This window comes from Selaginella moellendorffii, unplaced genomic scaffold (assembly GCF_000143415.4).
Source record: "Selaginella moellendorffii unplaced genomic scaffold, v1.0 SELMOscaffold_52, whole genome shotgun sequence".
NCBI lineage: Eukaryota > Viridiplantae > Streptophyta > Lycopodiopsida > Selaginellales > Selaginellaceae > Selaginella > Selaginella moellendorffii.
The window spans coordinates 170,102-182,463 of NW_003314313.1; the positions used below are offsets into that span (position 1 = coordinate 170,102).

The 12,362-nt window shown below is 48.9% G+C and overlaps 5 protein-coding genes across 11 annotated transcripts; 4 read left to right on the plus strand and 1 right to left on the minus strand.

Moving 5' to 3' along the window:
• The first annotated feature begins 16 nt into the window (after positions 1 to 16).
• Positions 17 to 3,213, plus strand: LOC9634886 (GTP-binding protein ERG). Of its 3 annotated transcripts, none has more exons than XR_002993824.1 (9): positions 17 to 1,303; positions 1,361 to 1,450; positions 1,507 to 1,655; positions 1,714 to 1,872; positions 1,923 to 1,989; positions 2,059 to 2,166; positions 2,232 to 2,371; positions 2,430 to 2,793; positions 2,861 to 3,213. XR_002993824.1 is itself a non-coding variant. In XM_002981994.2 (8 exons), exons 1-8 carry the CDS (start codon positions 53 to 55, stop codon positions 2,566 to 2,568), a joined length of 2,103 nt encoding a protein of 700 aa, XP_002982040.2. In that variant the 5' UTR covers positions 17 to 52; the 3' UTR covers positions 2,569 to 3,213. The 3 variants fall into 3 exon arrangements, 1 of the variants encoding a protein (XP_002982040.2); XR_002993825.1 differs by having other exon boundaries at positions 1,361 to 1,447; XM_002981994.2 differs by having other exon boundaries at positions 2,430 to 3,213.
• On the minus strand, positions 3,147 to 4,073 carry LOC9634887. Of its 2 annotated transcripts, none has more exons than XM_024687053.1 (2): positions 3,271 to 4,073; positions 3,147 to 3,220 (listed from the first exon to the last, which is right to left on the minus strand). In XM_024687053.1, the coding sequence occupies exon 1, from the start codon at positions 4,052 to 4,054 to the stop codon at positions 3,281 to 3,283; it is 774 nt and encodes a 257-aa protein (XP_024542821.1). In that variant the 5' UTR covers positions 4,055 to 4,073; the 3' UTR covers positions 3,147 to 3,220; positions 3,271 to 3,280. The 2 variants fall into 2 exon arrangements, with proteins under 2 accessions (XP_024542821.1, XP_024542820.1); XM_024687052.1 differs by having other exon boundaries at positions 3,151 to 3,220; positions 3,276 to 4,073.
• Positions 4,074 to 4,105: 32 nt separating this feature from the next.
• On the plus strand, positions 4,106 to 6,488 carry LOC9635587 (uncharacterized protein C630.12). Of its 2 annotated transcripts, none has more exons than XM_024687054.1 (14): positions 4,106 to 4,243; positions 4,302 to 4,370; positions 4,430 to 4,608; positions 4,665 to 4,806; positions 4,870 to 4,966; positions 5,027 to 5,089; positions 5,143 to 5,243; positions 5,295 to 5,332; positions 5,385 to 5,442; positions 5,499 to 5,573; positions 5,624 to 5,772; positions 5,838 to 6,077; positions 6,129 to 6,353; positions 6,402 to 6,488. In XM_024687054.1, the coding sequence occupies exons 1-13, from the start codon at positions 4,121 to 4,123 to the stop codon at positions 6,334 to 6,336; spliced, it is 1,542 nt and encodes a 513-aa protein (XP_024542822.1). In that variant the 5' UTR covers positions 4,106 to 4,120; the 3' UTR covers positions 6,337 to 6,353; positions 6,402 to 6,488. The 2 variants fall into 2 exon arrangements, with proteins under 2 accessions (XP_024542822.1, XP_024542823.1); XM_024687055.1 differs by having other exon boundaries at positions 6,408 to 6,488.
• LOC112350615 (pentatricopeptide repeat-containing protein At5g16860-like) lies at positions 6,476 to 8,524 on the plus strand. Its single transcript, XM_024687092.1, has one exon. The coding sequence runs from the start codon at positions 6,476 to 6,478 to the stop codon at positions 8,522 to 8,524; it is 2,049 nt and encodes a 682-aa protein (XP_024542860.1).
• On the plus strand, positions 8,394 to 11,241 carry LOC9634888 (polycomb group protein FIE2). Of its 3 annotated transcripts, XM_024687056.1 has the most exons (16): positions 8,394 to 8,489; positions 8,559 to 8,751; positions 8,806 to 8,871; positions 8,922 to 9,044; positions 9,105 to 9,185; positions 9,240 to 9,332; positions 9,381 to 9,456; positions 9,509 to 9,588; positions 9,628 to 9,699; positions 9,754 to 9,813; positions 9,878 to 9,974; positions 10,040 to 10,103; positions 10,155 to 10,214; positions 10,281 to 10,362; positions 10,408 to 10,703; positions 10,776 to 11,233. In XM_024687056.1, exons 2-14 carry the CDS (start codon positions 8,560 to 8,562, stop codon positions 10,336 to 10,338), a joined length of 1,122 nt encoding a protein of 373 aa, XP_024542824.1. In that variant the 5' UTR covers positions 8,394 to 8,489; position 8,559; the 3' UTR covers positions 10,339 to 10,362; positions 10,408 to 10,703; positions 10,776 to 11,233. The 3 variants fall into 3 exon arrangements, with proteins under 3 accessions (XP_024542824.1, XP_024542826.1, XP_024542825.1); XM_024687058.1 differs by lacking the exon at positions 8,394 to 8,489 and having other exon boundaries at positions 8,503 to 8,751; positions 10,408 to 10,502; positions 10,776 to 11,241; XM_024687057.1 differs by lacking the exon at positions 8,394 to 8,489 and having other exon boundaries at positions 8,503 to 8,751; positions 10,408 to 10,497; positions 10,776 to 11,241.
• Positions 11,242 to 12,362: the final 1,121 nt, after the last annotated feature.

Consider the following 12,362-nt stretch of genomic DNA (forward strand, 5'->3'; position numbering starts at 1 on the left):
AGCAAAGGGGTTAAACCCTAAATCTTAGGGTTCTTGATACTGGCATTTTCAGATGCTAGAGAGGCGAGGCTTGATCGCGCTCCGAGGTAGTGGCAGTAGGATTCTCACGGGCATTGGCGTGCGGAGATTGGGATCGCGAGCGTCGGACAGCGAGCGCGAGAATCCGGTGCTGGAGGAGCGGCGGCGGCGGGTCAGGGAGCTCGCGAGGGCCAGGTTTGCTGAGCAGCAGCTGAAGAAGAGAGGGGAAGTAGAGAAGAAGTATAAGAGGGGAGAGATCGATGGGAGGAAGTTCGTGGATTGGGGAAAGGATAAGTTTAGACTTCCTCTCAGAGATGGATCGGGTCTTTTGCTGGGCAAGGCAGAACGAGAGAAGATCGAAAATGCAAAGATCGTGAGGAAGAAAGCGGAGGATTTGGAGAAAGAAAGGGAGAATTTGAAGAAGAAGACGAAGAAGACGTCTCAGGAGGTCACCAAGAGCAAAGATTCCAGAAGTTCAAACGTAAAGGCCAAAGAAAAATCGTCCAGCATTGACACAGAGGAGGAAGAAGAAGAAGAAGACGACGAAGAGTTTGAGCCGGGGAAAAAGCTCAAGAAGAAAAAGAAGAAAAGTAGTGTTCCTGTGGCAAAGCCCAAGAGCCAAGGCACAGAATTGATCGAAGCTGCGATAAAATCCTTGAAGTCTCTCCAGAGGGAAGTTGACGGAGTAGTGGAGCCTCTTGATCTTCCTCCTGCGAAGGTGGAAGGATGGAAGACTTCTTACCGGGAGAGAGTTGAGAGAGCTTTGGTTGACAAAGGCCTCGTCCCACAAGAAGAAAGTGGGACTGTCGCTACAGGAGAAGAAGAGATTCCGGAGAGCACTGCTATACTAAACAGCTTCATGGAGAGCAACGAATTCGAAAGCTCGGAAGAAGACGATGAAGACTTCAAATCATTTGAGGAAATCGTGATCAAGGGAGGTGATGATCAGACAGCTAGCTGGGAAAGTGAAAAGATGATTGAGGAGTTTAACACAGCCACAACGTCTTCGTCCGCTCAAGGTGATGAGAAAGTCTCGGACGAAGATGACCAGCCGGCTAGCTTGGAACGTGAGAAGATGATTGAGGATTTGAACACGGCCACAACGTCTTCGTCCGCTCAAGGTGATGAGAAAGTCTCTGGAGCGACTCAAGTCAAGGCACTACTGGCAGCCATCGACGATCGCTCGGCTGATATCGGATCTGTGTCACTGGACGAGCAAATGTCCGTGAGAGTCGGGATAATTGGAGCTCCCAACGCCGGGAAGTCTTCACTCTTAAACTTCCTGGTAAGCGATTCTATCTTTCTTCTTCGTATGTTTTCTTTACTTCCCATCCAAATGCAGGTTGGAACCAAGGTGTCGGCAGTCTCTCGAAAGACAAACACAACACGAAACGAGATCCTCGGAGTTTTAACAGAGAATGATACGCAAGTTGTAAGCTTTTGATGCTTTTTCTTGAGGAATATGGAGCTTATCTTCGGCCTTCGCAGCTGTTTTACGACACTCCTGGTTTGATGATGCGCTGGAAGGGTCAGGCCGTAAGACGAGACGTCAAAAGCCGAGTCCAAAGCGCCTGGATGGTCACTGGCCACTGCGAAGTTCTCATCGTGCTGGTGGACGCTCATCGCCAGATAGAACGGTAAGGACGTATACATTTCCTCGATGAAGCAACTCAGACGTGGTTCTTCGCTTGACAGTCCCGACCAGAGAGTGAGAAAACTGATCGAAAAGCTGGGCGAGAAGAAGGATCCAAAGCAAAAGAGGATCTTGTGCTTGAACAAAGTCGACTTGATTCGTCAAAAGCGGGAGTTAGTGCCGCTGGCGCAGGAGTTTGGCTCGCTCCCTGGATACGACAGGTATCAAAAAAATTCGTCACTTCCCATCTCTTCAACGTTTCACGTCACAGGGTCTTCATGATCTCCGGCTTGAGAGGAAGCGGCGTGAGACACTTAAAAGAGTACCTTTTAGAGAAAGTGAGCTTCTTTTCTTTTCTCTCTTTTCGGCTTTTGGTTTTGCTCACACGATTTGTTTCTTCGTTCTAGGCAGTACCCAGGCCTTGGGAAGAAGAAAAGGGTGTCGTGACGGACATGAGTCCTATCGCAGTGGCGAAAGAAGTTGTGTGGGAGCACGTCCTTGACAATGTACACCAGGTAATACTTGCAAACTCTTGCAAATTCTCGAGAAGAATTTATTTGATCGCTTTATTTGTTTCCAGGAAATACCGTATCATCTTCACCACAAGCACGTCTCGTGGAAAATCTTAAAAGACCGCTCCATCCGCATCGAGCAGCAGATAATCGTGCCTACAGACTCTCAAAAGAAGATTCTCGTTGGCAAGAATGGAGGTCTCATCAGGTAACTCGGACGATGCTAATTTCCACAGGCTAAAGAGCTCGCGAGCGTGTTCTTCCAGGAAAATCGGAATGGCTGCAAACGAGGAACTGTCAGCGCGGTTTGGAGCTAAAGTCCACCTGATCCTGGACGTGAAAATCGCTGGCTCCGACAACATGTACGCTGCCTCTGAGAACGCGGCCGACGAGATGTGGCTGTAGCATTTTCGCGAGTGGCAAGTAACTTCTTTTTGGAGTTTCTAGCATTCTTTTATAACGCACAGTCTTCCTGCTTCAAGACGCACGTAAAGAGAATGAGGCCAGGGATAATAAACCAAGAGCAGCAAACCTTTCGAGCTCGGGAGGATGGCTTTGTTCTTGGGCTCCTTGAAAACTTCGATCCTGGCCTTCGTCGTCACAGCAGCTGTGCTCCAACAAGTTAGCGCTGTAAGTTTGATGCTTGATAATCACCGCATCACTTCTTGACGTCTTGTCTCGTCTCTGTGGCTTGCAGAACTGCGATGTCAAAACTTTCAACAGTACCGAGTGCCGGGACATCCACTACGACAGCATCGAAGATTACCTCTACGTGACTTGCCGCGCGCACGGCAACTGGTTTAGTGACCGCTACCACCTCCAGGTTCTCTTGCAGTACGAGAACAACGAGCTCCAGTGCGGGGATGCCAGCCACAACTTTGTAACAAGCTGCCAGACTTCGACACTCACGATCCAAGGAACAGAGATCTCTGTTGTTTGTGGCGGAAAGCCGGCGTCGATTGATCTCTCAGACTGCCTCGGAGTGGATGCCGATGATGAGATCTTGTTTAACTGCGACTACGATAACTACTACAATTGAATCCATCTTCATCACCATCTGCGAGAATTTAGAGTTATCACTATGAAACGAAAAAGAGAAAGTCCCACCTTACCTCTCTCAAGTGTACTCCATCCTTTGCTTGGGATTGACGATCTTTCCTCTCGCGAGCCTCTTGAGTTTCTTCTCGCGGCCCTTCACCTTCGCAACCTCTCGATCGCTTCTCACGGCTCGAGCAGCGGCTTTTGGCAGTGGCCTCGGCCTTCCAACTTGATACTCCTGCCTGGGTTTCTTGAATGGCCGCGTCCACGGAGCTCTCCATGAATCGATCTTCTTCACCACCGGCTTGCAATAGGCAGGAAAGTTGGGTGGTGCCACTGCCGCCGGCACAAGCTCGGTACGTCCGCTGGGCTTGACAAACCTCGAGTAGAAATCCAAGCCGGGAGCAGCTCTACCGGAGAAATGCTGCTCGCTGTGGCTTCGATCCATCCGGGGCGCATCCTCTCCTCCATCTTTGTTTCCGGCAGCAGCGGCGGCAGCAGCAGCCTCGCGATCGGCAGCCCTTTTGAGTCGCCTCTCCTGAGCTTCAAATCTCACCCTGCTGTACACGCGCCTGGCTTTGATCGTGTAGGGACAGAAAGATCTGCGATTCTTCTTTACCTTCACAGATTTCCTCCGCCAGTCCCGGGACGAAGGCTCGACGCCCTTGGGACGAGGAAATCCGCGCGCCCAGCCCGCCATTGGCGTCGGCACACGATATTTCCGCGCCTCCTCGCTGATCTTCCGACAATGGAGCAATGCCGCCGGCTGTGATTGCGGGACGATCGCCGCCCGCTGCATACCTCTGTGAATCGAGCTGGAAGCTCGCCAGAGGGCGATCGTCGCCGCTCGCATTCTCTCCTCCTAAAACCCTACCCAGTTTTGGTAGAGCCCTAAACAAAACAAATGTTTTAGGGGAAAATGCGGTCGCTATGGACGCTCACGGTGTTCTTGGGAGGCCTCTGGATCGCGTCTTTGCTCTACGGCGAGCTCCTCGCGTTTTGGATCCCCCGGTGGAGCTGCTCCTGGCCGAATCTAGAGCAGGCATTCGCACATTTCCTCCAGGAATTTTCAATTCTCTCACGCAAATTCTTTCTGGCAGAAATTTGCGAGCACGAAATTACCGCCGGGAGAGAGGCCGCTGAGAATCGTCCTCATTGCCGATCCACAGGTCCGTGTTCTTGGCAAATTCCCCGAAATATTTGACTCCCCTGACGCATCGATCGATAGCTGACCGACAGGACATCGTATGGAATGGATCCTCGCTCGCTCCTGCTGAAGATCATCCAGTTCTACTCCGATATCTACATGAGACGGGCATTTCGATCGTCTGTGCTCGGTCTAGAACCAGATGAGATACTTTTCTTGGGAGATTACTTCGATGGAGGACCTTACCTCGCGGATGACGAGTAAGAATTTCTTCTACCTTACAAATTCTAGCTCTATAAGAACAGCTCTTCCACAGGTGGGAGGAGTCTTGGAAACGTTTCGAGCATATCTTTGATCAGACCCAAAGAGGTTTGAAGTCGAGGAAGAAAATTCCCACGTATTATTTGTGTGGAAACCACGACTTGGGATATCATGAGGTGTTCTCTCAGAAACCACAGGTATCGTTTCCTTCTCTCTGTTTTCTGTTTTTCTTTGGCTCGAAACTATGGACTTTTTCGCAGATAGCACAGAGGTACCAGAAGAAGTTCGGTGAAACCGATTTCATTCACAACATTGGTAGCTTGGACTTCGTGTTTGTGAACTCGCAAGCTCTTGATGGTACGCGTTGGAGCCAGTTTTCTCTTTGAGTTCTTACAGTCCAAACGCTCTTGTTCACAGGTTCAAGAGCGGACCCTTTCACAAATGCTTCTTGGAGTTTTGTTGAGAAAGTCGCAAGCTCGGGTAAAGCAATGCTGTTCATAGTTGATTTTTGTTTTGATTTTTCTATTCCACAGACCGTGCAGCTAGGCCTATGGTTCTGATGACACATATACCATTGTTTAGACCAGACAACACACCCTGCGGATCCGATCGAGCGTCCGAAGTTATTAATCAGGTAAGCTTCTCTTAGGCGATTTCTAAGATGTTCTCACTGTTGATTGGCTAGAGACTGAGAAGGACGAACTGGTCACCCGGAAGGGTAACGTAAGATGTTCCTCCACAGTGACTGCAACTCAACTCATTTACTGTTTCACAGATATCAAAACTACTTGACGGATGGAACGAGTCAGAAGCTCCTCAACTTGACGAAACCTGTACGCTTGTGTCTTACATTTGATTTGATTTGCAAAGAAACTCGTGTTCTTCTCAGGTTATGGTGTTCTCGGGTCATGACCATGACCAGTGCAAGACTGTTCATGCCACTCCCGAAGGGTTTTATCCAGAGGTAAGATCAAATTTCACCAGACAAGCTTCTGTAATTTGTGACCTTCGCAGTACACAGTGGGAACGTTCAGCTGGCAACAAGGAAATATATATCCCTCCTTCATGATGCTTTCTGTGCCTCGAAGCTCATCGGCAATGACAGACACAATCATCTCGGAGAGGCTTTGTTTCCTTCCGGCTCAAGATTTCAACTATGCATGGTATGAAAGTATTTCTTTTCTTTTCTTTTTTCTCTTCGTTACATGGTAACTTTGTTGCTTCACAGGTATGGTGTCCTGTTCGTGATATCTGTACTCGCTCTGTTCTTCTGGCCCAGCCAGGGAATAGATCTGTGGCAGTCATTTCGTAGCCTCTACGACGCACTCAAGGCCGGCTCTGAAGGTGTCAAAGCCAAGGACGAAGACGCAGAGTGGGAGATGCTCTGGGACGCGGAAGGTGGCATGCATCTCGTAAAGAAAAGCCTCCCACAAACTAGCGTCTCTTCATCTCAAGGCTCCGAGCGAAGGTTAGCCTTGCGCTACTTTTTATCAATCTTCTAACAAGGATTTTTCTACAGAGGAAACGTCATCCAACGAGCAACAGCAAAGTCGAAGGCCTCCACCGTCCCGGACGAAGTTACCGACACTGATACAAGCAGCAATCTTTCTCCGAGCAGCAGGAATAGATTTCGGCGAAGACTCGTCCAAATGGTCGGGCCATTGACGGTTCTCGCCACAGTGAACTTTTCTCTCTACATGATGCTGGTGATGAAAGACTGGACGTAACACTTTGCTTCTCTCTGGTAAGCCAGCTTCTCAAACTAGTTCCACTTCTCTAAATGTTTTCCCAGATCCAGTGCTTCCAATTTGATCGCTTATTTCGACTAAGTGATCGATGGCCTCGTTTTAAGCTTGTTTCCGCTGTATGGATTGCTTGAGCTTGGATCTTCCAGACGCTCCCGTGAAGTTCTCCTCCTATGCCTCACTCTTACGGCAAACAAAGAATTTAGAGCAAGGCAAACTTCTTCACGCTCATATTGAAAAATTTGGCCACAGCTGCGATACGTTCCTGGGAAATCTCCTCGTCCAAATGTACGGCAGGTGCCAGGACGTGGACTCGGCCAGGGCCGCCTTCGACTCCATCGTACGGAAGAACGTCTTCTCGTGGTCTTTGATGCTCGCGGCATATGCCCAGAACGGGCATCTTGATGATGCCCGGAAAGTGTTCGACCACATTCCGGAACGGAATGTCGTTTGCTGGAATTCCATAATGGCGTTCTACGCGGAGAATGGCCGGCAGATGGACGCTCTACATCTGCTGGCGGTTATGGATCTGGAGGGCGTCCCGCCGTCGGATGTGACGGTCCTTGTCGCGCTGGAGTCGTGCGGCGCCGTTGGATGGCTCGGCTTGGGGCAGTGCCTTCATGCGTCTCGAGCTTGCGAGCTAGGGCTTGTCAAGAACGCGGCAGTAGGCGCTGCGCTAGTGACGATGTATGGCAAGTGTGGATCGATCGAGCGAGCTAGATCGGCGTTTGTTGCTCTTCCCAAGAGGAATGTGGTGTGCTGGACATCGATGATCGCAGCGCTTGCCGAGAACGCGGAATTTTCAGATGCGGTGGGGGTGTTTCGATCGATGATCCAGGAAGGATTGAAGCCGGACGCCGTGGCTTTGATCACTATTCTCGACGCTTGCGCGAGTCTTGGATCCCTGGCAATGGCCGAATCGGTGTATTCTTCTGGTTCTTGGCAGTGGAATCCCTCGCAGGATGTTAGAATCGGCAATGCGGCAGTGAATATGTTTGGCAAATGCGGCAGCGTGGAGAGATCGATGGAAATTTTCGACGCGATGGAACAAAGAAATATCGTCTCTTGGACAGGCATGGTTGCGGCATTCGCACAGAACGGGTGCTTTGAGCAGGCATTGGGGTTATTCAGGACGATGGATCTCCACGGAGTCTTCCCGGACGAGATCACGTTTGTGAGCGCAATCGTTGCCTGCGGCAGCCTGGGAGATCTCGCAACTGGGAGATTACTCCACCAGGAGTGCTGCGCAGCCTCGTCCTCCAATTTCGCCGTCGCCAGCGCTCTGATCGATATGTACGCTCGATGCGACCACATCGAGCTTGCCAGGGCGGCCTTTGACGCGATCCTGCCGTGCTGCTGCAAGGTCGGCGCCTGGAATTCGATGATCTCGGCTTACGCTCGCAATCGCCAGGGAAGAGAGGCGATGCAGATCTTCCGTGCCATGGATCTCGACGGCGTCGCGCCAAACGCGATCACCTTGATCACTCTCCTAGACGCTTGCGCCAACACCCCATCCCTCGCGCACGATCGATTCATCCATTCCAGCATAGCCGATCTGCAAACCCTAGAGCACGATCGCCGCGTCAAGAACGCGCTCATCAACATGTATGGAAAGGGCGGAAATTTCAGCAAAGCAAGAAGCATCTTTAAGAATATCCGCCACGCTGGCGACATCGTGACGTGGACTGCCATGGTGGAGGCATATGCCCAAAACGGCTATGGTGACATGGCAGTGGCGACCTTCATGGAGATGGAGCTCGAGGGGATTATCCCTAACGAGATCACATTCACGAGCATCGTCTCGGCGTGTACGCACTCCGGCCTCGTCAATCAGGGCTTGTTCTTCTTCGCGTCACAGATGGAAGATTACGGCATCGCGGCGCGCAGCGATCAGCCACTGGTCGGGATCGTGGATCTCCTCTCGAGATCGGGGCATATTTCGGAGGCGGCGGGAGTGATCGATTCGATGCCATTCCGGCCACATTCCGCGACGCTGACGACGATCCTCAGCGCTTGCCGGATCCACGGCGATCGCCAGACGGGATCGGCGATCGCTCGCAAGATCGCGGCGGAGGAGCCGGAGAGCCGCGCGACGTATCAGCTGCTGTCCAACATCTATGCCGAGGGCGCGTCAGGTGAGTCGCTCGTTCTTTCTTTCGCGAGATTTTAGGGTTCTTGAGGGTTTTCTTCGTTACTCGTGCCAGGATGAAGGCGGTAGGACCTGGAGCAGGACTGGGATTGGCTCCCGTTGTGGGTGTTGCCACTGCGAGCAAGAAGAAGCGCGAGTATAAGCTCACGAATCGACTCCAGGAAGGCAAGCGACCACTCTATGCCATCGCGTTTAATTTCTTGGATATGAGATATCACAATACCTTTGCTTCCGCCGGTGGAAACAGAGTAAGCAAAGTTCTTGTTATCCAATCTTGTTAGCTCCAATGTTGTTTTTTCCAGATTACAGTCTATCAGTGCTTGGAAGGAGGTGCTGTGGCCGTGCTACAGGCTTATGTCGATGAGGATGTAAGTTTTTTCTGTAAATCCATTCTTTCAATCGACCCACATTCCTCTAGAAAGACGAATCGTTTTACACAGTTACTTGGGCCTGCGATCTCAGTGGCTTGCCTTTGCTCATTGCGAGCGGAAGCAACGGGATTATACGCGTTATAGACTGCGGAATGGAGAGATTGTCGAAGGTTCGGCTTTTACGATTTGGTGGTCGTGCTGAGTTGCTGATATCCATAGCTGCGTTTCAGAGCTTTGTTGGGCATGGAGATTCTATCAATGAGTTAAGGACGCAGAGTCAGAACCCGTTTTTGATAGCGTCTGCAAGCAAGGTAAAATATTGAGTGATCACTTGTGTTTTCTATCAACATGTTTTACCTTGCCAGGATGAATCTATACGACTTTGGAATCTACAAACAGGTGTCTGCATCTTAATATTTGGTGGAGCTGGCGGTCATCGGAACGAAGTACTTAGTGTGGTAAATGAAGTCCTTTTTGTTTTTTTATTTTCATATGTTTTTCGACAGGACTTCCATCCATCCAATACATTTCTTCTAGCTAGCTGTGGAATGGACAACAGTATAAAGATCTGGTCGTTTAAAGGTTCGTTCAAAAGCTTGACACATCCCCAAATTGATTTGCTCTGTGCATCCAGATTTTTGGATATATGTGGAGCAATCTAAAACCTGGACTGACGTATCCTCTCGTTTTCCCACCAAATACGTGCAATTTCCGGTATGCAGCCACGTTCATCCTACTTATAAAAAGCTGTAGATTTTTAACGCAGTTGTACACTCAAACTACGTGGATTGTACTAGGTGGCTCGGCGACTTTGTCTTGTCCAAGGTTAAGCAAGTCCTTTATTTTAACTTCTACCACAAATGATTTTTGTATTCGCAGAGTGTGGATAATGAAATCGTTTTGTGGGAACCAATCTTCAGAGAGCATTCTTCCAACGACGTGAGCCTCTATTTTTTTTATTTTCATTTTTCTAGAACGGGCAATATCATTATCTCGTAAACAGGGTGCTGTAGATGTCATCCAGAAGTACCCAGTGCCAGACTGCGACATATGGTTTATAAAATTCTCGTGTGACTTTTACTTCAGTACCATGTCAATAGGTAAAAGCCCGCAGGCGATATCTTATAACTTTCTCGCGACTCTACTTTTCTTATCTGTGTGACAGGCAACAGGGAAGGCAAGGTTGTTGTTTGGGATCTCCAATCCAGTCCTCCGGGCTTCGTTGCAAAGTAAGATCTTATTGTTGTCGAGCTGAATGAAGAAACGTGCATTGCATGCAGGCTCTCACATTCGCAGTGCAAGTCGCCCATAAGACAAACAGCAACTTCTGTGGATGGAAGGTACCAATTCTTCTCATTCTTTCATCATTTTTCGGTGCTTGATGGTTTATCTGCTTTTGGCTGTAGCACCATCCTGTGCTGCTGTGAAGACGGCAGCATTTGGCGCTGGGACTCTGCACCGTGACGATCAACTCAAAATTCCCAGCGGGTATTTTGTTTTTTGGTAAAGCTAGCTCTAATGGTTTATTTACAGGATCTTTACAATATAGTTCGGTACGCGTACATATACAAGACTTGAACTTGAGATCAAAGGAGTGAATTATTTGATTTGCATCTGATTTTGGTAAGGTCGGTAAGCTGTTGGACTTTTTGGGCACTGCCTCTAAATAAAAGGGCACCTCGTTATCTTTGCATTTGTAGTGCTTAGTGAGATTTTATAGTGCTTAGTGATTATTCATCAAAAAATGGCTTGCAATCTGCCATCCGTGTTAGCAATGCTGGTCATGATCTCTCTGGTTTCAAGCTGCACGGCAGACAGTTCTATAACTTGTTAGTAATTTGATCTCAAGGAAAAGCTTAACGCTGTGGTTCTAATCGATCTTTCTCTTGCTGTGCTTGCAGTTGGTAACATCACCAAAGACTTTGTCACGATCCAGCAAAAGCTCCAGTATTGCAACAAGACATACCCGCAAGCTTCAGGCTTCTTGTCTCCACTCATCGACTACGCTGGCTTGGGCACCACGGGCAGTCCTCCAAGTCTCATCGCCGTCCTGCGCGGGATCATAGACCTCCTCGATGATTTGCTGTTTGCAAACTTTGGGAGCACTCCAAAGCTGCCACCCGGTTTCTCATCATGCCTCCAGGAAGTGATCGACAGGCTACTCCGTCTTTTATACTCCACCACTGGAACTTACAGGATTCTCGTCTCGTTCTTGCTCGCAAGTGTATACCTCGTCAAAGGCATCTTGGCTCCTTGAGGCGAGAAGATCTTCCGTTAGTTTGAGAAACGAGCATAGGCCATCTCTACATTGATATGAATAATAGTAATAATACTAAGATGCAAACCAATAATTGAATTATATTTCTATACAAGCCCTCCTCTTTTCCTCTGAAAAATCATCCATCGTTTTAGTATGGTCTTCATGCCAGGCCTGCGCCAGTGTTGAGAAAGTGGCAACCTCGGGTGGGCGAAAGAAAGCAATGCGTTCATGGTTTTATTTGATGGTTTCCATCCACAGATCGTGCAGCTAGGCCTATGGTTTTGATGACACATATACCATTGTTTAGACCAGACAACACACAATGTGGATTCGATAGAGCGTCCGATAGAGCGTCCTGTGAAGCAAACAAAGTTACCATGTTAACGAAGAGAGAGAAAAAAAACAAGAAAAGAAATGCTTTCATACCATGCATTGTTAAAATCTTGCCTCTCGTCCAAATGGTCGGGCCATTGACGGTTCTCGCCACAGTGAACTTTTCTGTCTATATGATGCTGGTGATGAAAGACTGGACGTTGTTCTCTCGGCTTCTCAAACTAGCTCCACTTCTCTTAAATGTCTTTCCAGATCCAGTGCTTCCAAATTGGTCGCGAGCTTCGCGCTTAAGTGATCGATGGCCTCGTTTTAAGCTTGTTTCTCCTGTATGGATTGATTGATGGTTTCTCTGCTTTTTCTTTTCCGGTAGCACCATCCTGTGCTGCTATGAAGACGACAGAATTTGGCGCTGGGACTCTCCACCGTGACGACCAACTCAAAAATTGATTTGATTTTGGTTTTGGTTTTGGTAAGGTCGGTAAGCGGTATCACCCTGGACTTTTTGTACACTTCCTCCTAATAAACCCGCACTCGTTGTCTTTGCAGTTATAGCGCTTGCTTAGTGAAATTTTATAGTGCTTAGTGATTATTCATCAAAAAATGGCTTCCATTCTACCATCCGTGTTAGCAATGCTGGTCATGATCTCTCTGGTTTCAAGCTGCACGGCAGACAGTTATACTTGTTAGTAGCTTGATCTCAAGAAAAAACTTAACGCTGTGTTTCTAATCGATCTTTCTCTTGCTGTGCTTGCAGCTGGTAACATCACCAAAGACTTCATCACGATCCAGCAAAAGCTCCAGTATTGCAACAAGACATACCCGCAAGCTTCGGCCTTCTTGTCTCCACTCATCGACTACGCTGGCTTGGGCACCACGGGCAGTCCTCCAAGTTTCA